Source organism: Hypanus sabinus, unplaced genomic scaffold, assembly GCF_030144855.1.
Source record: "Hypanus sabinus isolate sHypSab1 unplaced genomic scaffold, sHypSab1.hap1 scaffold_400, whole genome shotgun sequence".
In the NCBI taxonomy this organism is placed as follows: domain Eukaryota; kingdom Metazoa; phylum Chordata; class Chondrichthyes; order Myliobatiformes; family Dasyatidae; genus Hypanus; species Hypanus sabinus.
This window is the reverse complement of record NW_026781285.1, coordinates 327,802-349,624: the sequence shown is the minus strand read 5'-3', so window position 1 is coordinate 349,624 and position 21,823 is coordinate 327,802. Positions and strand designations below refer to the sequence as shown.

General features: G+C 50.4%; 1 protein-coding gene across 1 annotated transcript; it reads right to left on the bottom strand.

Annotated features, from left to right (window-relative positions):
• Positions 1 to 5,127: 5,127 nt before the first annotated feature.
• Positions 5,128 to 21,504, bottom strand: LOC132388767 (NACHT, LRR and PYD domains-containing protein 3-like). The gene is made up of 9 exons (XM_059961184.1): positions 21,346 to 21,504; positions 21,182 to 21,247; positions 14,388 to 16,125; positions 7,553 to 7,639; positions 7,228 to 7,398; positions 6,614 to 6,784; positions 6,293 to 6,463; positions 5,970 to 6,137; positions 5,128 to 5,805 (listed from the first exon to the last, which is right to left on the bottom strand). Exons 1-9 carry the CDS (start codon positions 21,449 to 21,451, stop codon positions 5,715 to 5,717), a joined length of 2,769 nt encoding a protein of 922 aa, XP_059817167.1. The 5' UTR covers positions 21,452 to 21,504; the 3' UTR covers positions 5,128 to 5,714.
• Between the last annotated feature and the right edge of the window lie 319 nt (positions 21,505 to 21,823).

Here is a 21,823-nt window from a genome sequence, read left to right as displayed (position 1 = left end):
ATCAAGAAGAACGGGATCCCAATGATCAAACCCCAAAACCCACACCTTCCGCACAAAAGGGAACAATAATATCGACCCCCGATAAAAAGAAACCCGACCCGCACAACTGCGGAGAAGCCGGTATCACCAGTGTATAGGCGGCCGCATCGGGAGCAGCGGACACAACAGGCGACCCCGGAAGATTCACAGGTGAAGTGTCGCCTCACCTGGAAGGATGTTTGGACAACGGAGAGAGTTCGGCCGTTCGGCTCTTTCACTGTGACACCCCCAACTCCACATCAAATCAGTCCAAACGAATCTGGGTGAACTTTAATGACCAATAAATATAGTTCCTCTCAGCGATCAGCTGTCAGAATGATCCCCTGACTCTGAGAGGAAGGGGTATCTATGGTCCACACTGTCAGGGTGTTGAGTTTACCAGGAGACAAAGACTGCAGGGACGAGAGGTTTTCTGTTGACTGTGTGTGGACGCCGCTGGCAATTCTAGTGTTGTGACCCGAATCGAGACAAACACCACGCTGCCCACTCCACCAACAACACGGCACAGCCGGACACATAACAGGGGACTTTACATCCCACGACACTGGATTCAGTGATGAAGCACGTGATTAATGTTGTCCCACCGAAAAGTCCATTAAGGTGCTTTTAAATGCCAGCGCTCTCCCACAGGTGACGTCACACAGCTCCGCCCTGACGTCACACATGGGCTCCCAACACCGGGATCTGCCCTCACGTGCGCGGTGTCTTACGTCACCCACGCGCTGGTGTGCTCGAGCTTTATCGGTTTAACGGCTGGGCTAATAATCACGTGACCAGCCCCTCCCCCACCGCTGTCAACAGAGGATTCAGGGGCTACGTTATTCCCATTGTTGCGAAGTTATGTCAATCACCGGTTACAACCAATCGCGGAGGCGGACAAGCCGAGTGGGCGTTACCGCGCTCGAGCGCCGACCGCCTCCTCAGAGCGGAGAAAACCTCAAAGTAAATGTCCGCTTTCTGATTTATTTCCATTTCCCTCCGAGGGAAGTTGGGGCGTTTGTGAAGCGTCTCCTGCGGCCGGAGTCTGATGTATCGCTGAGAGGTAGGAGGAGACCGCTCGGCCCGTCGGTTTGATGCCGGTCCCCGGGGAGGGATTTTATTGACAGGATGAAGATGGTGAGAGACGGGGCGGACAGGATGTTTGTCCCGGTGGGGACAGGAGGGGCTCATCTGTGGAAATGCCGACAGAAGACAGGGGGTGATTTTATTGAAAGGGTAAAGATGGCGTGAGAGGGGTCTTAGTGAGTGAACACTTGCGACCCTACTGACCGAATCAATGCAGTTTTATTTGTGCCGGGACCCGGCAAACGCTCATCATATGTTAACCCCATTCATTCCCGGAATAATCCCCGTGAAACTCCTCTGGAATCTCTCCAGTGACAACTCATCCTTTCTGCGATCTGAGGTCCAAAACTGTAGACAATACTCCAAATGCAGCTCGACTAGTGTCTTAGAAAGGCTCAGCATTATCTCCTTGCCGTTATATTCGACTCCCCTTGAAATAAACACTAACACTGCACTTGCCTTATTTACCATAGAAACGACCTGAAAATGAACCTTCTGGGTGTCATAAGGGGGGTGCTGGTAGTGGAGCCAAATGCAAGACACAGACACTGAGGTGCTAGGAACAGGGCTCGGTTTGTCAAGAAAGCAACGGAAGAAGCGGCTTTGGACATTGACACACAGGCCCAGGACGAGGCTGGGAATCGGGGCCAGGAGTCAGACAAGGAAAGCGGGACCAGGATAAGGAACTTGGTACTCGGTGCCTGGACGAGAACTCCGAGCCAGAGACTGGACAGGGCCCGAGTGGTACCATCGCTACCCCGTGACCGACCGTCTCCCGAAGGAGAGAAACTGCTTTCCACCCTGATGACCCGCACCAGGTCATCCAGGAAGGATTTCAGCTGCCGTCTGTCATTCCCCGACACAGTATTCCTCTTCCCCTTCCGTCTGAGGATGACCCTCAGGGACTTCACCAGCCTCGGCATGCCAGGCCAGCTAAGCGAGGCTAGTTTAGGCCGATGCTTTACACCCTCAGAGGAGTGAATAAACTCTCTGATCTCCTCCACAGGTATCAATGGGGATTTCTCAGGAGGGGTGAGGATGTCCATTGTCTCGCTATCAAATGAATCCCCCTCCAACCCCTCACTGCAGACAGATCCCCCATCTTCCTCCTCATGTGTTGTATAAGCTGGCTGCCCCTGTAACCCACACTGCACAGCGGGTACCTCCCTCATACCTTCCCGCTCCACCGTCGCATCAGTCTTATCCACAGTTGCGACGATGGAGGGATAATCCCCAGGGACTCCTTGCAGGCCATTAGTTGATGGGGTCGGCATGCATGTTATATCACCCTCCCCAGGAGACAGACATGAAGGGGCTCAGCAGCTCTGGTCCAAGGGTTTCACCGGCAGCCTGATGCTGACAGTGAGAGAGCCTGGTCTCCTCTCCGCTCATACTGTTTAATACATTTGCCTCCAGGGAGGCGATTACTGCTAAGTCCCGGGTGGAGGGCTCCAGGTCTGTTTTAGTTGTGCAAACAGGCCCAGCACTAGCTTCCTGCACAACCACACCACCCACCACAGGACTGGTGGCTACATCTGGGGAGTCAGGGTTAGACACAACTTCCACCCGGATCCCCACCCCTTTCTGGGACTCCCCCCGCATCTACATTCCCTGCCCTCTTTGGGGGAACATACCCTTCTCCTCTTCAAGCCGGAGGATCACACAGGTGCGGGATTTACCGATGGAGCGTTACTCTCCGCTTCCATCACCCCGTCCGACTGTGCACTTCCCCGAGCCTCCCGCTCCACTTCAGGGCAAATGGGGGTCTCGGGGGCCGACTTCTTAGTGTGTTTGGATTTCTTCCTCACTTTCCTTCCCCGCACAGGCTCCACCCCGTCCCTTGCCTGAACCTCCCCGCACGTAGCCTCAGGAACGCAGGGGCAGGAGCCGAGACTGGAACAGACGTAGGAACAGGGACAGGGTTAGAAACAGGGTCAGGGGCAGGAGCAGGGGCCGGCACAGGGGTAGGAGCAGGAATGGGATCAGGGGCAGAGGTAGCTGGGGCACTAGTTCCCGAAGTGGACTCCCTGGGTTTTCGGGTGTTCGGACAGTTCCTCCGAAAGTGCCCCACCACCCCGCACGCATGGCACAGTGGGCGCTCAGAGCTCCAATACCCCTGATAATCTACCCCCTCGTTCCTGACAGTAAACCGGCCCTCAACTTCGTCCTCTTTTTCCAGTTTCATGAATACCTGTCTCCGGAAAGAGATTACGGTACGGAGGGTGCGTCTCCTGAATTTGTGCCTGATGGCAGTTATTTCTGACCGTACTTGCCCCAAGCGGGAAGCAGGTCCTCGTTGGGGATGAAAGGCTTTAGGTGACGAGGACGATGCGTTGTGTGGGAGCTGTCACCAGCTCCATCTGTATAAAGATGTTTTCCACCGTGATCCCTCTACTGAGGGCCCGATGCACCAACTCATCATTCCTCAGATAAAACACCGCCTTCCCGAACTGTTTCTCAGTGGCCAAAACACCATCTCTCCCCAACAAGTCCTCCGTAGCCTCCGCGCACTTTTCCAGGGTAGTTCCAGTTCGCAAAATACATTGCACCCCGCGTTCAACTTTCACCGTCCGAAACAGGGCGTTGTCAGAGGCTGGAGAGGCAGCCGCCTTTGCATAACTCCCCGAAGGCCTGCGACTCCCTGTAGACCGGTCCGTCATGTTGCTGGTGTGTCTGAATCGAGAATGATACGGTGGTGGTGCTGCTTATAAAGTCCTGGAGCGAGTTGAGTAACTGGCGGGAAAAGTTTGTACTCGACGGTACCTTGCTGGCTCGGCGCCAGAAATTCCAACGCCAGGAAAGGCTCCGTTAGTCCTGCAGAACGTCCAGGCCGTGAGAGGTCGAGACGTCTCAAACGCTGTTTCGGCTCCGACACCGAACGAGAATCCCGACGATAGAGATGGAAGGAGGATGTCCCGATGACAGTGGGGGAACAACGGCGTTTGTCTCCGGTTTTTGGAGCGAACCTGCTTCCTGGAGAGTTGCCAGCGGCCACAGCCGGGAGCTACGCATTTCGCAGCCGTCAACGAACCCAAACTGGCAGAAATACTCCAAACGAAACTTCCACACTAAACCAGCCGCTCATTTAGACGTCCAAGAGACGTTTCAAACCAATTTACAAGTAACTCACGACTTTCGAGTTTTTCCTCGATTTCTCCCAGCGCAATCAGAACAGCTCCACTCTGTGTCTGACCCCGGGAGTGTCTGATGGGACAGGCCATTTTGGCCGTTGTCGTCCTTGCTAGACGCTTACTCTCTACCATGTCTGACCAACCTGCACTCACCCCATAACCCTCCATTCCTTTCCTGTCCATATACCTATCCATTTTTTTGAAAAATGACAAAATCAAACCTTCCTCTGCCACTTCTACTGGAAGCTAGTTCCACACAGCTACCACTCTCTGATTAAAGAAGTTTCCCCTCGTATTATCCCTAAACTTTTCCCTCCTAACTCTCAACTCACGTCTTCGTTTGAATCTCCCCTACTCTCGATGGAAAAATCATAACCACATCAACTCTATCTATCCCCCTCATAATTTTAAATACCTCTATTAAGTCCCCCCTCAACCTTCTATGCTCCAAAGAATTAAGACCTAACTTGTTCAACATTTCCCTGTAACTTAGATGCTGAAACCCAGGTAACATTCTAGTAAATCTTCTCTGTACTCTCTCTGTTTTGGTGACATCTTTCCTATAATTCAGTGACCAGAACTGTAAACAATACTCCAAATTTGGCCTGACCAACGCCTTGTACAATTGTAACATTACATCCCAACTCTACTCAGTGCTCTGATTTAAAAAGGCCAGCATACCAAAAACCTTCTTCAGCACCCTATCCACATGAGATTCCACCTTCAGGGAACTATGCACCATTATTCCTAGATCACTCTGTTCTACTGCATTCCTCAATGCCCTACCATTTACTATGTATTATTTCAGTTCATCGGGTGCTGGGGGCAGCACTCACCCCAGGTCACTGTTTCTCCTCCAATGAGACCAAAGTCCGACAGCAAGATGGGAAGTTACAGTAGTTTATTGATTTCATCATGACAAATGTAAATTGATTCATTCACAGTCACACACAATTAACTAACCGGCGACAACGAGTGACCGGTTGAATAATCAGTCCCATTTCTCACCGTCACTCTGCATTGGGGAACCGATGATTATAAAATCACACTTCAGGGCCGTGTCCGGGATCGCTGCAGATCCAGGGTCACTGCCGAGGGATTTGTCTATTTGACATCATTATATCGGCCAGGCTGCCGAATGCATCGTCCTCAGCAAAGGGAGCAAAAGGATTCTCTCCCGGGATAATCCCAACCTGGAATACCGGTGTCCCAGACACAGCACCGGCCGCCGGGCTCTTCCTGTCTGGGTAATTCTCTGGGGTGTCACGTGGGAGTCTCGAACACGCACATCCGGCGGAAGCTGCCCCACCGGACAACAGGCGACACACAGCGCGAGATCTGAGCCGGTTCCGTTGAAACCGTTGGGAATCACCCCCGGCGCGCGGCCATTAAAAGTAATGGCGGGAGTTAAAGGGGAGGGCGTGGAATCATCCAAAATGTCGCCATCCCGCGGGCGGGGATGTTCACACATTCAGATTTTCACAAGGTCCACACTCTCAGTTTGGGTCTGACTCCCCGCAGAGATCCCAGTTCCTTCTCCCCGGTCTCACTGAACCGATTCTCCCACAGCCTGAAACAGATAGAAGAATAAAGATGAAATAAACAGATTACACAACAGTGTCAGTAACAGGGGACAGGGGCTAATGTTTCAACAACACTGACAGACAAATATCACTAGAAAACCTGGGGATCCGCTGATAATTTATCACATTGAACATTAACACAAACACTCACAGGATCTCCTTCAGACTCGGGAGGGTCAGTATGAGGCGGCGGAGAGCGGGGACAGATCGGTCTGTCAGCGGGTTTGATCCCAGGTACAGGACCGTCAGTGATGGGTTTGTACTGAGAGCGGAGACGAGATCCTCGGCACCAGAATCTGTGAGACCGACGCCCCTCAGTCTGGAGATGAGAGAGAGTGAGAGTGAAGGACACAGAGAGACAGGAGATGGTACAAATCCCCAGTGTTTACCAGTAACATAATTACTGATCATATTAATGTTCAGTTTCAGACACCCAGTGACTGTAAACACAATCTCCCACAGTCTGGTACTTACCCCAGTTTCTGTATTTTACACTCCGGGTTCCTCAGAGCCGCAGACACCAGTTTCACTCCTGAATCTCCCAGTTTATTATTACTCAGGTACAGCTCCGTCAGTGATGGGTTTGTACTGAGAGCGGAGGCGAGATCCTCGGCACCAGAATCCGTGAGATCGACATTCCTGAGCCTGGAGATGAGACAGAGTGAGGGTGAAGGACAGAGAGACAGGAGACGGTACAGATCCCCAGTGTTTATCAGTACACAATTACTGATCACATTATTGTTCAGTGTCAGACTCCCAGTGACTGTAAACACAATCTCCCAGTCTGGTACTTACCCCAGTTTCTGTATTTTACACTCCGGGTTCCTCAGAGCCGCAGACACCAGTTTCACTCCTGAATCTCCCAGTTTATTATTACTCAGGTCCAGCTCCGTCAGTGATGGGTTTGTACTGAGAGCGGAGACGAGATCCTCAGCACCAGAATCTGTGAGACCGACATCCCTCAGCCTGGAGATGAGAGAGAGTGAGGGTGAAGGACACAGAGAGACAGGAGACGGTACAAATCCCCAGTGTTTATCAGTAACACAATTACTGATCACATTAATGTCCAGTGTCAGACACCCAGTGACTGTAAACACAATCTCCCACAGTCTGGAGATGAGAGAGAGTGAGGGTGAAGGACACAGAGAGACAGGAGACGGTACAAATCCCCAGTGTTTATCAGTAACACAATTACTGATCACATTAATGTCCAGTGTCAGACACCCAGTGACTGTAAACACAATCTCCCACAGTCTGGAGATGAGAGAGAGTGAGGGTGAAGGACACAGAGAGACAGGAGACGGTACAAATCCCCAGTGTTTATCAGTAACACAATTACTGATCACATTAATGTTCAGTGTCAGACACCCAGTGACTGTAAACACAATCTCCCACAGTCTTGTACTTACTCCAGTTTCTGTATTTTACACTCTGGGTTCCTCAGAGCCGCAGACACCAGTTTCACTCCTGAATCTCCCAGTTTATTATTACTCAGGTCCAGCTCCGTCAGTGATGGGTTTGTACTGAGAGCGGAGGGGAGATCCTCGGCACCAGAATCTGTGAGACCGACATCGATCAGCCTGGAGATGAGAGAGAGTGAGGGTGAAGGACACAGAGAGACAGGAGACGGTACAAATCCCCAGTGTTTATCAGTAACACAATTACTGATCACATTAATGTCAGTGTCAGACACCCAGTGACTGTAAACACAATCTCCCACAGTCTGGTACTTACCACAGTTTCTGTATTTTACACTCTGGGTACCTCAGAGCCGCAGACACCAGTTTCATTCCTGAATCTCCCAGGTCATTCATCCCAAGTCTAAACACAAACAAACAGATTGATAAACAAAGTGATTCAAACCGTGGGTCTGGGGGAATTTCTCTCAGTCGGATGTTTCAGGAAACATTAAACTCTTCAGTAAATCACTGAACGGAGTTCCCATCACTGTCAATGTCCCTCACTGCCCCGCTCCAGGGTATTCGCCAAGTGTCAGTAATTTTGTCTGTCGGTGTGACCCTTTAAACTGCACATATTCTGTCCCAGTCCCCGATGGAGAGGAAAGTGTTCCTGAACGAAATGCAGAAATGTCAATGGGTTACAGTGAAATAGACCCACCCGAGTGAAAGGGATGGGAAAGAGAGATACCACAGGAGGAAGGGGAATGGGGAAGAGAGATCCCACAGGAAGAAAGAGGATGTCGAAGATAAATCCCACATGAGGAAGGGGATAGGGAAAAGCGATCTCATAGGAGAAGGGAAATGCATAAGGGAGAGCCCACAGGAGGAAGGGGGAAGGGGAAGAGAGATACCAGAGGAGGAAGGGGAATGGGGAAGAGAGATCCCTTAAGAGGAAAGAGGATGGAGAAGGGAAACTCACAGGAGGATCAAGCATGGTGAAGAAAGATCAGACAGGAGGATGTGGGATGAGAAGGAAAGATCCCGCAGGAAGAAGCAGGAAGTGGAATGGAGAGCCCACAGGAGAATTTCGGATGGATGAGTGATCCCAAAGAGGAATGATGATGGGGATGAGATATCCCACCGAAGGTAGGGGGATGGGGAAGAGAGTTCCCACTGGAATACGGGGATGGAGGAGAGAGATCCCACAGGCGGAAGTGAGATGAGAAAGACAGATGCCACAGGAAGATGGGAATGGGAATAGAGTTGCAAATGAAGGAAGGGGGATGGCGAAGAGAGAGCCCACAGGAGGAGGTCGGATGGACGAGAGAACCAAAAGCAGAAATAGGGATGTAGAAAGGAGATCCCACAAGAAGAGGGAGGGATGGGAGCAGAGGACCTACAGGAGGAAGCGGGATGAGGAAGAGACATCCCACAGGAAGAAAGAGGGTGTCGAAGATAAATCCCACATGAGGAAGGGGATAGGGAAGAGCGATCTCATAGGAGAAGCGAGATGGGGAGAAAAGATCTCACAGGAGGAAAGTGGATGGGGAAGAGAGAGCACACTGGATGAAGTGGGATTGTGAAGAGAGATCACATAGGAGGAAGGAGCATGCGGAAGAGAGGAGGATGTGGGATGGGGAGGAGAGATGGTACAGGGGAAAGGGGAATGAGTAGGAGAGATACCTCATGAGTAATGGGGATGGGAAAGCGGGATCCCATAGAAAGAGGGGAATGGGAAAAGAAGATCCACAGGAAGAAGGGGGATGGGAAAGACAGCGCCCTCATGTGGAGGTCGGATGCATGAATGATCCCAGAGGAAGAAGGTGGATGGGGAAGAGATATCCCATGGAGGAAGGGGGATGGGGAAGAGTGATTTCACGAGGAAGGAGGATGAGGAAGAGTGATCCAACAACAGGAAGTTGATGGGGAGGAGAAACCCCACAGGAGGAAGGGGATGGGGAATGGAGACCCCACAGAAGTAAGAGGGTTGGGGAAGATATATCTCTAGGAAGAAAGAGGGGGGAGGAGATATCCCACAGTTGGAAGGAGAATGGGGAAGAGAGATCCGACAGGAAGATGTGGGATGGGGAACAGAGATACATCAGGATGAATTGTGGGGGGAAAAGACAGATTCCACAGCAAGAGGGGGCATTATGATGACCCACAGGAGGAAGTGGGATGGGGAAGAGAGAGCCCACAGGAGAAAGTCGGATAGACCAGTGATCCCAAAGGAGGAAGAGGAATGTGAAAGAGCAATCCCACAGGAGGATGGGGGTTGTGGGATGGGGAAGAGAGATCGCACAGAAGGAAGGGGGATGGGGAGGAGAGACCCCACAGAAGGAAGGGGGACGGGGAGGAGAGATCCCACAGGAGGAAGGGTGATGGGGAAGAGAGACCCCACAGGAGGAAGGGGGATGGGGAAGAGAGATCCCACAGGAGGAAGGGGGTTGGTGAAGAGAGACCCCACAGGAGGAAGGGGGATGGGGAAGAGAGATCCCACAGGAGGAAGGGGGATGGGGAGGAGAGATCGCACAGGAGGAAGGGGGATGGGGAAGAGAGATCCCACAGGAGGAAGGGGGATGGGGAAGAGAGATCGCACAGAAGGAAGGGGGATGGGGAAGTGAGATCCCACAGGAGGCTGGGGCATGTGGGAATGGAAAAAGGGATCCCACAGAAGGAAGGGGGATGGGAAAGAGAGATCTGACAGGAAGAATGGGGAAGAGTAGGAGAGATCCCACAGGAAGTGGGGGATCGGAACAGAGGACCCACAAGAGGAAAGTGGATAGTCTAGAGAGATGGCACAGGAGGAGTGGGGATGACAAGTCAGATCCCACGGGGAAGAGAGACGAGACAGGAGGAGGTGGGTGGGGAAGCAAGATCATACAGGAGGTTGGGGGATGAGTAGGAGAGATCCCAAAGGAGGAAGAGGGATGGGGAAAATAGATGCCATGGGAGGAAGTGGGATGGGGAAGATTGATCCCACCCGATGTAGGGGATTGGGAAGAGAGATCCCTCGGGAGGATGGGTCTTGGGGAAGAGAGATCCCACAAGAGGATAGGTAATGGGGAAGAGCGATGCTACAGGAGGAAGGGAATTGGGGGAGTGATCCCACAGGTGGATTGCTAGCCGTGCTACATGCTAGTGAAGCTGGAACGAGGAAGTTAATGCAGCTAAATACGTGGCTGAGGGGATGGTGCTTGAGGGAGGGGTTCATGTTTCTGGACAATTGGGCTTTCTTCCAGGGGAGGTGGGACCAGTTCGAATTGGACAGTTTGCACCTGAACTGGAGGGGACTAACGTCCTTGCCGGAAGGTTAGCAAGTTCTGCTCCGGTGGTTTTAAACAAGGTTGCAGGGGGAGGGGAACCAGAGTGTTAGAGCAGATAGTGAGGTGGTGGAGGATAAGTGTCATGCGAGGACTGCTTGTATAGACAGATATCAAAGGTTTGTACGTGATAGAATTGTTCTCAGGTGCATCTATTTCAATGCAAGGAGTATTGTTGGGAAGGCAGATGATTTTAGGGCGTAGATTGGCACATGATGATTTCGACATTATTGCTATTAATAAGAATTGTTTGTAGGAGGGGCAGGACTGGCAGCTTCATGTTCCAGGTTTCCATTGTTTCAGACGTGATAGAGGGGGAGGGATGAAAGGGGGAGAAGTGGCATTACCAGTCAGGGAGAATATCACAGCTGTGCGGAGACGGGACAGCTACAGAGGCCATATGGGTGGAGCTGAGGAACAGGAAAGGTTTACCACACTATTAGGGTTGTATTATAGGACGCCCAATAGGCAGAGAGAATCAGAGGGGCAAATCTGTAGAGAGTTAAGAAACAGAAAGTTGTAATCGTAGGGGATTTTAACTTCACATATTGACGGGGACTCCCACTCCGAGAAAGGGTTAGATGGCGTGGAGTTTGTCAAATGTGTTCAGGAAAGTTTTCTAAATCAATATATTGAGGTACCAACGAGAGAGGGTGCAGCACCTGATCTCCTATTACGGAACCAGACAGGTCAGGTGACAGAAGTATGTGTAAGCAAACATTTTGGGTCCAGTGACCATAATGTCATTAGTTTCAAGATAATTATGGTTAAGGATAGGACTGGTCCACCAGTTAAGGTTCTGAATTGGAGAAGGGCCAATTTTGTGGAAATGAGAGAGGATCTGGGAAGAGTGGATTGGGATAAGTTGTTTTCTGGCAAGGATGTGTTCAGTAAGTGGAACGCCTTCAAGGGTGAAATTTTGAGAGTGCAGAGTTTGCATGTTCCTGCCAGGATTAAAGGCAAAGATAACAGGGATAGGGAACCTTGGTTTTCAAGGGATATTGGTGATCTGGTTACGTAGGTGTTTAGCAGCTATAGGCAACAAGGAACAAATGAGATACTTTAAGAGTATAGATAATGTAAGGGAATTCTAAAGAAGGAAATCAGGAAGGCAAAAAGAAGACATGAGGTTGCTTTGGCAGACAATGTGAAGGTAAACCCGAAGGGTTTCTACAAGTATATTAAGAGTAAAAGGATACTAAAGGACAAAATTGGTCCCCAAGAAGATCAGAGTGGTCGTCAGTGTGTGGAGCCTTACGAGATGGGGGAGATCTTAAACAGTTTTTTTGCGTCAGTGTTTACTCAGGAAACTGGCATAGCGGATATGAAATTAAGGCAAACAAACAGTAGTGTCATGGAACATATTGAGATTAAAGAGGAGGAGCTGCTTGCTGCCTTACAGTGAATAAAGGTAGATAAATCTCCGGGCCTGACATGATATTCCCTCGGACCTTGAGAGAGACTAGTGTAGAAATTCCAGGGGCCCTGGCAGAAATATTTAAAATGTCCTCAGCCATGGGTGTGGTGCCAGAGGATTGGAGGGTAGCTCATGTTGTTCTGTTGTTTGAAAAAGGCTCCAAAAGTACACCAGGTCATTACAGAGAAGTAAGCCTGACATCAGTAAATTACTGGAAGGTGTTCTGACAGATCAGATATATAGGATTTGGACAGCCAAGGGCTGATTAAAGATAGTCAGCATGGCTTTGTGTGTGTTAGATTGTGTTTAATCAATCCTGTAGTGTTTTTCAAGGAGGTTACCAAGAATGCATATGAAGAAAAGGCTGTGGATGTTGTCTACATGGACTTTTGTAAGGGCTTTGACAAGGTCCCACATTAGTTCCAAAGGTCCAGACACTATGTATCCATGGAGAGGTTATAAACTGGATTTGAATTGGCTGTGTGGGAGAAGACAGAGAGTGGTAGTGGATGATTGCTTCTTAGACTGGAAGCCTGTGAGTAGTGGTGTGTCTCCGGGATCTGTGTTGGGACCATTTTTGTTTGTTGTCTATATCAATGATCTAGATGATAATGTGATAAATTGGTTGAACAGGTTTGCGGATGACACTAAGATAGAGGCGTTGTGGACAGCGAGGAAGGCGTTCAAAGCTTGCAGAGGGATCTGGACCAACTGGAAGAATGGGCCAGAAAATGGCAGATGGAAATTAATGCAGACAAGTGTGAGGTGTTCCATTTTGGAAGGACAGAGCAAGGTACGACAGACACGATAAACGATAGGGCACTGAAGAGTGCGGAGGATCAAAGGGATCTGGGAATTCAGATGCATAATTCCCTAAAACTGGTGTCACAGGTAGACAGGGTTGTAAAGAAGGCTTTTGGCATCCTGCCATTCATAAAGCAAAGAACTGAGTATAGGAGTTGGAATATTATGATGAGGTTGTATAAGACATTGGTGAGGCCAAATTTGGAGTATTGTGTGCAGTTCTAGTCACTGAACTATAGGAAGGATATCAGTAAGTTTGAAAAAGTGCAGAGAAGATTTACTAGGATGTTGCCGGGTCTTCAGGAGTTGAGTTACAAGGAAGGATTGAACAGATTAGGACTTTATTCCTTGGAGCATAGAAGAATGAGGGGAGATTTGATAGAGGTTTACAAAATTATGAGGGTATAGACAGGGTAAATGCGAATAGGCTCTTTCCACATAGATTAGGAGAGATAAATATAAGAAGACATGGCTTCAGCGTGAAAGGGGAAAGGTTTAGGGGGAGCATTAGGAGGAACTTCTTCACTCAGAGGGTGGTGAGAGTGTGGAACAAGCTGCCATCTGATGTGGAAAATGTGGACTCACTCTTAAGCTTTAAGAATAAGTTGGATAGATACATGGATGAGAGAGGACTGGAGGGTTATGGACTGGGTGCAGGTCAATGGGACTAGCGGAATAAGGTTTTGGTACAGACTAGAAGGACCGAATGGCTTGTTTTCTGTGCTGTAGTGTTCTATGATTTTATGATTCTATGGGCAGGAGAGATCCCACAGGCAAAAGGGGGATGGGGAAGAGAGATCCCACAGGAGGAAGGGGATGGGGAAGAGAGATCCCACAGGAGGAAGAGGGATGGGGAGAAGAGATCCGACAGGAGGAAGAGGGATGGGGAGGAGAGATCTCACAGGAAGGGGGGCAGGGTTTGTGTGGAAAAGACATCCCACAGGATGATGAGGAAAGAGTAATAGAGAGCCCACAGGAGGAATGGGGATGGGGGCGAGATTCTAAAGAATGGATGGGGGTTTGGGATGAGAGGTCCCACAGGAGGATTCCAAGGGTAAACGATAATCCGACAAGACGAGCGGATGCAGTAATTTTTTGTATGTGTGTGTTGGGTCCGAACAGAAGCCCAGAGGAGATGCACCCTCGCTCTTTGCGTATCTGGAAGTGAGCAAAGTCCCATACAGGGAAGGGCAGTGGGAGGACAATCTCACAATGGCATTTCTTTCTTTCTCACTGGGAAAATCTGCTGACGGTCTCTTGTCCCTCACCGCGAAGGGGGTGTGAATCTCTGACCCACCTGCTGCAGTCAGTGTCGGTCTGGGTGTCAGTAACAGTGAGAAGGAACATTGTTAATGGACGTGTCACAGGCAGCGAGAAACACAGCCATTCCTGTGATTTACTACCATTAAACCAATGGTCATTGTCCACTGATCTGATGAAGTCTCCAACATCCCTTCACAAGGAACCACAGAACCCTACCGTCCTTGGGGAATTACTACCGATACCCTGGGCATTTGTCACAATTCCTCACAACCTGATTTACTACAGTTTTACCCAAATCACTTTCCATTGAAACAACACAAGGAACAGTTTCACAGTTCAGAGTGAGAGATAAATCAAGTTACCTCAACTCCTGGCAATTGTGCAGCCCGGGTCCCACCCGCTGGATTCCTTCACACTGAATGTGGCAGTTCTCCAGATTGAGGTGTTTTATTGTATTACAGAGTCCGATGACATGAGACAAGACCGTGCAGTCAATCGGGGTCAGTGTCATTCCACTGAATGAAAGTGTTTCCACAGATCCCAGTGTTTCCTGAGCCAGTCCACGATTCTGAGACTCAAACAGGTAGTGCAATGTGTTCAGGAGGCTCCTTTTACCAGCTTCACTCCATGTGTTTCCACTCTGGCGTTTAACTTCCTCCTGCACCCAGTCAATCACGCGGCAGGTTGTTTCATTGGGAAATGGACCCAGAAACTCCTCCAGGCCCCGAGCTGTCATTGGGTTGGAAAGACCAGCAACAAAACGGAGAAATACCTCAAATCGCCCATCTGTCGTGCTGTGGACTTCAGTGAGGAATTTCAGGATATCCCCGGGATGTGGATTCAGGAATTGTGCGACTGCAGCTACAAACTCTTGGATGGTGAGGTGTGGGAATGTGTACACCACGCTGTGGGCAGAATCCTCTCTCTCCAAAAGCTCCATCAGGAACCCGGACAGGAACTGGGAAGGCTGCAGATTGTAGTTGATCAAATCTCCGTCTGTAAACACAATCTTCCTCTCGGACACTCCTCTGAAGGCCATCTGACCAACCCTGAGTAACACATCACGGGGGTTCTCAATCTCACGGCCATGGTTTTTCAGGATGTTGTAAATATAGTAGGAGTACAGTTGGGTGATGGTCTTGGGAACTCGCTGCGGGTCCCTGACTCTTTGTGTGAAGAAGGGGCCCAGTGCCAGAGCGAGGATCCAGCAGTAGGAGGGGTTGTAGCTCATGGTGTACAGGATCTCGTTCTCCTTCACGTGCTTGAAAACAGCTTCCGCCAGCGTCTGATCTTCAAAATACCTGATGAAATATTCCTTCCGTTCCTCACCAACAAATCCCAGGATTTCAGCCCAGACACTAATCTCAGCCTTTTCCAATAAATGTAACGCAGTGGGGCGGGTGGTCACCAGCACTGAACACCCTGGGAGCAGGCTGCCCTGGATTAAACTGTACACAATGTCAGACACTTCACACCACCACTCGGGATCTGGGCACTGGTGCTTGGGTTCTGCATCTCTCCAACTGTCAGCAAAATCTATTGTGTCATTGAATTCATCCAAACCATCGAATATAAACAGCAATCCCTCTGGGTTCTTCCAGACCTCTCTCAGAATATTCCCAAAGTAAGGATACTGATCCAGAATCAGTTCCCTCATGTTTATCCTGCAGTTAATGGAGTTTAAATCTCGGAATTTGAAACTGAAGACAAACTTGAAATCTTGGAATATTTTCCCCATGGCCCAGTCATAAACAATCTTTTGAACCATTGTTGTTTTCCCGATCCCCGGGACTCCGGACATTGCTGCCGAACTCCCAGATGTGGAGTAACTTCGGGAAAACCTGCTCTGGAATAACTGATCCGTCCGGATTTTTTTCAGCTCTCGACAGAGATGTTTCTGTCTCCACTCCTCGTGGAATCTGCCTCTCGCCAGCAGCTCATGTTCCACCAGTCTCCGATCTCGAACAGTAGAAATGACCGTGAGCTCAGCGTATCGATCAACCAGCTGGAAAACCTTCACCTTCTCCCTCATCAGGATCGTGTTCACTCTCAGTGTTTCAGTTTGTGCCCGCAGAGTCTCCTTGTGTTTCTGTTGAACATCTTCCATGGGAACAGACAGTGGAGAAACTGTTAGATGCTTCAACTCTGAACTCAGTTGTTAAGCATACAAGAGTTAGCTCAAAGCTATTGCATTAATTGGATTTATTGATGGATTTTCATACAGAAAAGTAAATTCAATTGACAGATCGCTGACTGGACAGAGAGGCCTGGTCTAGATAAACCCCAGATCATCACATTTCCACATTAACTGTGCTGTGAAAGTCAGTATTTCCCTGGTAGTTTACTGACCGACGACTGTCCTGTCCCGAATAATCTCCCACTACTGTCACAGCTGTCATTTTCTTCTGTGGAATAAACTTTTAATCAGATCCTGTCATGGGTGTGTGGGGTCTCATTCTGTGACTGGAACCCAAAGTGTGTTTGGACCCTGTCAGAGGTGTGTGGGATCTCACAGTGTGTCAGGACCCTGTCAGGGGTGTGTGGGGTCTCACAGTGTGTCAGGACCCTGTCAGGGGTGTGTGGGGTCTCACAGTGTGTCAGAACGCCGTCAGGGGTGTGTGGGGTCTCACAGTGTGTCAGGAACCTGTCAGGGGTGTGTGGGGTCTCACAGTGTGTCAGGACCCAGTCAGGGGTGTGAGGGGTCTCACAGTGTGTCAGGACACTGTCAAGGGTGTGTGGGGTCTCACAGTGCGACAGAACACTGTCAGGGGTGTGTGGGGTCTCACAGTGTGTCAGGACCTTGTCAGGGGAGTGTGGGGTCTCACAGTGTGTCAGAACGCTGTCAGGGGTGTGTGGGATCTCACAGTGTGTCAGGACCTTGTCAGGGGAGTGTGGGGTTTCACAGTGTGTCAAGACCCTATTAGGTTTGTGTGGGGTCTCACAGTGTGTCAGGACCCTGTCAGCGGTGTGGGGTCTCACTATGTGACTGTATCCTAACAGGGATTTGTGGGATCTCACAGTCTGTCAGCACCCTGTCAGGGCTGTCTGGGATCTCACAGTATGTCAGGAACCTGTCAGATGTGTGTGGAGTCTCACAGTGAGTCAGGACACTGTCAGGGGTGTGTGGGGTCACACAGTGTGTCAGGACCCTGTCAGGGGTGAGTGGGGTCTCACAGTGTGTCAGGACCCTGTCAGTGGTGTGTGGGGTCTCACAGTGTGTCAGGACCCTGTCAGGGTTGTGTGGGGCTCTCACTGTTTCTCAGGTTCCTCTTAGGAGGGTGTGGTGTCTCTCAGTGTGTTAGGTCCATGCAAGGTGTGTGGGGTCTCACAGTCAGTCGGGACCCTGTCAAGGATATGTGGGATCTCACAGTGTGTCAGGACCATGGCAGATGTGTGTGGGATCTCACAGTGTGTCAAGACCCTGTCAGGTGTGTGTGGGTGGTCTGACTGTTTCTCAGGATCCTCTTAGGAGGTTGCGGGATCTCGCAGTCTGTCGGGACCCTGTCAGGGGTGTGTGTGGTCTCAAAGTGTGTCAGAACGCTGTCAGGGGTGTGTGTGGTCTCAAAGTGTGTCAGAACGCTGTCAGGGGTGTGTGGGGTCTCACAGTGTGTCAGGACCCTGTCAGGGGTGTGTGGGGTCTCACACTGTGTCAGGACCCTGTGAGGTGTGTGGGGTCTCAAAGCGTGACTGTATCCTGTCAGGTGTGTGTGGTCTCACAGTGTGTCAGTACGCTGCCGATCGAGCGTGGGGTCTCACAGTGTATCAGGACCCTGTCAGGGGTGTGTGGGCTCTCACAGTGTGTCAGGACCCTGTCAGGGGATGTGTGGGGTATCACAGCATGTCAGGAACCTGTCAGGGGTGTGTGGGGTCTCACAGTGTGTCAGGACCCTGTCAGGGGTGTGTGGGGTCTCACAGTGTGTCAGGAACCTGTCAGGGGCGTGTGGGGTCTCACAGTGTGTCAGGACCCTGTCAGGGGTGTGTGGGGTCTCACAGTGTGTCAGGAACCTGTCAGGGGTGTGTGAGGTCTCACAGTGTGTCAGGACCCTGTCAGGGGTGTGTGGGGTCTCACAGTGTGTCAGGAACCTGTCAGGGGCGTGTGGGGTCTCACAGTGTGTCAGGACCCTGTCAGGGGTGTGTGGGGTCTCACAGTGTGTCAGGACCCTGTTGAGGTTGTGTGGGATCTCACAGTGTGTCAGGAACCTGTCAGGGGTGTGTGGGGTCTCACAGTGTGTGAGGTAACTGTCAGGGGTGTGTGGGGTCTGACACTGTGTCAGGACCCTGCCGATCGAGTGTGGCGTCTCACAGTGTGTCAGGACCCTGTCAGAGGTGTGTGGGGTCTCACAGTGTGTCAGGACCCAGTCAGGGGTGTGTTGATCTCACAGTGTGCCAGGACTCTTGTTAGGGGTGTGTGGGGTCTCACAGTGGGTCAGGACCCTGTCAGGGGTGTGTTGATCTCACAGTGTGTCAGGACTCTTGTTAGGGGTGTGTGGGGTCTCACAGTGGGTCAGGACCCTGTCAGGGGTGTGTGGGGTCTTACAGTGGTCAGGACCCTGTCAGGGGTGTGTGGGATCTCACAGTGTGTCAGGACGTTGTCAATGATGTGTGGGGTTTATCAGTTTGTCAGTATCCTAACAGGGGTTTGTGGGGTCTCACAGTATGTCAGGACTCTGTCAGGTGTGTGTGGGTGGTCTCACAGTGTGCTAGGACCCTGTCAGGGGTGTGTGGTTTCTCTCAGTGTGTAAGGACCATGTCAGGGGTCTGTGGGGACTCATAGTCGGTCGTGAACCTGTCAGGGGTGTGTGGAGTCTCACAGTGCGTCAGGACCCTGTCGGGTGTGTGTGTGGTCTCACAGTGTGTCAGGACCCTGTCAGGGGTGTGTGGGGTCTCACAGGGTGTCAGGACCCTCTCGGGGGTGTCTGTGGTCTGTCAGTGAATCAGGACTCTGTCAGGGGTGTGTGTGGTCTCACGGTGTGTCAGGACCCTGTCAGGTTTGTGTGGGGTCTCACAGTGCGTCAGGACCCTGTCAGGGGTGTGTGGGGACTTAAAGTGTGTCACGTCCCTGTCAGGTGTGTGTGGGGTCTCACAGTGCGACAGGACCCTGTCAGGAGTGTGTGGGGTATCTATTCAATGTGTTCGGCTGTGATAGGGAGCGCAGGACCCTGATATTGTGTCAGGACCCTGTCAGGGGTGTGTAGGTTCTCACAGTGTGTCAAGACCCTATCACGGGTGTGTGTGGTCTGACGGTGTGTCAGGACCCTGTCAGGGGTGTGTGGGGTCTCCCAGCATCTCTCCCAGTGACACACTTTGAGACCCCACACACCCCTGACACGGTCCTAACACACTGAGAGACCCCACACACCCCTGACAGGGTCCTAACACACTGTGAGACCCCACGCACACCTGGCATGGTCCTGACACACTGTGAGACCCCACACACTCCGGACATGGTCCTGACATACTGTGAGACCCCACACACCCCTGACAGGGTCCTGACACAGTGTGAGACCCCACACACCCCTGACAGGGTCCTGACACAGTGTGAGACCCCACACACTCTGGACAGGGTCCTGACACACTGTGAGACCACACACATCCCTGAGAGGAACCCGACATACTGCAAAACACTAACCACCCCTAGTAGTGGTGATCCACTACTGTCTCACTGATCCTGGACATATTCACTTTAGAGAATGTGACAGTGGCAGAGATGATGTTCTTCAATAATCAGGGAGTGTATCAGTTTCATATTCAGAAATGGGTTTGGGAATTTCTCTGTCTTGTCTGTTCCCTCTGCAACCAGGATGAAGGACAATGATGATCAAGCTTGTAGCGATTTACTAAACCCGTGTTCAGGGACTCTGAGGCGTTTCATTGACCGGGTGTGGACTGGAGCAATATTTACAGAGGTCCCAGAAACGTGAGTAGTTTGTAAACTTCCTGATTCGTCTATCTCTGCTCCCATATTTAAATTATCATCGTTGGGATTTGTTATTGTAAATGAGAGAGACTGAGCCAGGGTTCTGGCTGAGATTCCTTGTATTTCTCTAAGAGCTGCTCTGTGGTTGAACAGACCAGTTGGGATGTTCCCTGCTTTTCTAATTAAAGTGATGCTATTATTACTATTCTGTGACTGGAACTTCAGTGGACGCCCAGCTCTGAGAAAAGATAATCTGCGGGAACTGGGGGAGTTTGAAAAATGGTTCAGGATGAGGCTGTTCAGGAGGGGCAGTGGTTGGCAAGAGAGGGTTTTGACTTTTTGGTGTGAAGAAATAAAAGTTTTTCACCCCATCTCCAGATCGCCCCTTCTCCACTCAGACTCCGGTGGGGATCTGTAGTTGCAGGCCCCAGAGCGGTGTGACCACCTTCCTCAAACTCGCCAGCGCTCTGCCTCTTTCCTCAAAATGGCCTTTGAAAACTCTCCCTCTGGCAAAAGATGTTTCCCTGTGTCTCACTGTGTTCTCTGTCACAGTGCCAGTATTTACCTGGTCAGATCCTCGTGGCTCAACAACTGAACCGCCGGACGCAAATTACAACCATTGGTGGAAACAGAGGTCAAGTTTCAACCTTATGAACTCCGCTTCGGCTACATCTGGGCCATTGCGTACCGTTCCGATCACCCCACTACCGGAGGGATGTTGAGGCTTAAGAGAGGGGGCAGAAGAGATTTACCGGGATGCTGCCTGGTTTAGAAGGCATGTGAGGCTGGATGAAATTAGGTTGTTTGCTCTGGTTCATCGGAGGCTGAGAGGAGCTCTGACACAGGTTCACAAGATTACGAGAGGCTTGGATAGAGTGGACAGAGAAATCAGTTTCCCGGGGTTGAAATGTCTATTACCAGAGGGAATATGTTGAAGGTGAGAGAGTGTAGAATGAAGGGGGATGTGAGGGACAGCTTATTTTTTAAATTAGACAATCGTGGCTGCCTGGAATGCACTGCCTGGTAAGGTGGTCGAGGCAAATTATTAGAAGATTTTAAGGAACGTTTGGGCAGTAACCTGGATGTAAGGAAGATGGAAGCATGTGGACATGGTGAAGAAAAGAGAGATTAGACTTCAGGTTTGTTTGATTTATTTCATAGCTGTTTCAGCACAATATTATTTGCCTAATGGCCTGTTCCTGTGTTATACTCTTCAATGTTCAATGCACGTTCACTTACCTTTCAGCTCACTGAGAACCTTTAGTAAAAGTTGAGCGGGAATTGGTTGATGGGAAGGATCACAACCTGTTTAAATATCAACAAATTGAGGAAATCATTTTTGTAAAATTTTAAAGTGTGCTGTATTCAATCCAAATTTGAATTAATCTCTGACATTATCTCACCATATATCTGTATTTCCTTCAGTATTTTGTCCAAATTTGGGACACCAATCCGCATTTTGACAAAGGTTTCCCACATCACCCTCCGGGCGCGGGAGCCTTTCTCCATCACCAGGCTCAGGAGGAGTTTAGAACTGTCCGCCCGCTCTCATCAGAGATTTTCTGTGAACAGTAACAGTGAACATATTGGGGACTGACAGATTCACACAGACAGTGAGAAGTAAATGATGTGCTCTGTAACGGGATCACCCGGACGGGTGCTTATCCTGTCTGGACATGGACTGTACATTCTGAGTGCAGAGCACACGGAGGGACATTCACCGTGAATCTGGTCCACCAGTCAATGAGATCCTGGCTGGTCTGTGGCCGCTTCATTGACATGGTACCAAATCCATAAATAATTCCTCACCGGATTTGATGATGCAAAACACAAATCAGAAAATATTGATCACAGATAAAGAAAGAAGTCAGGAGGGTTTTT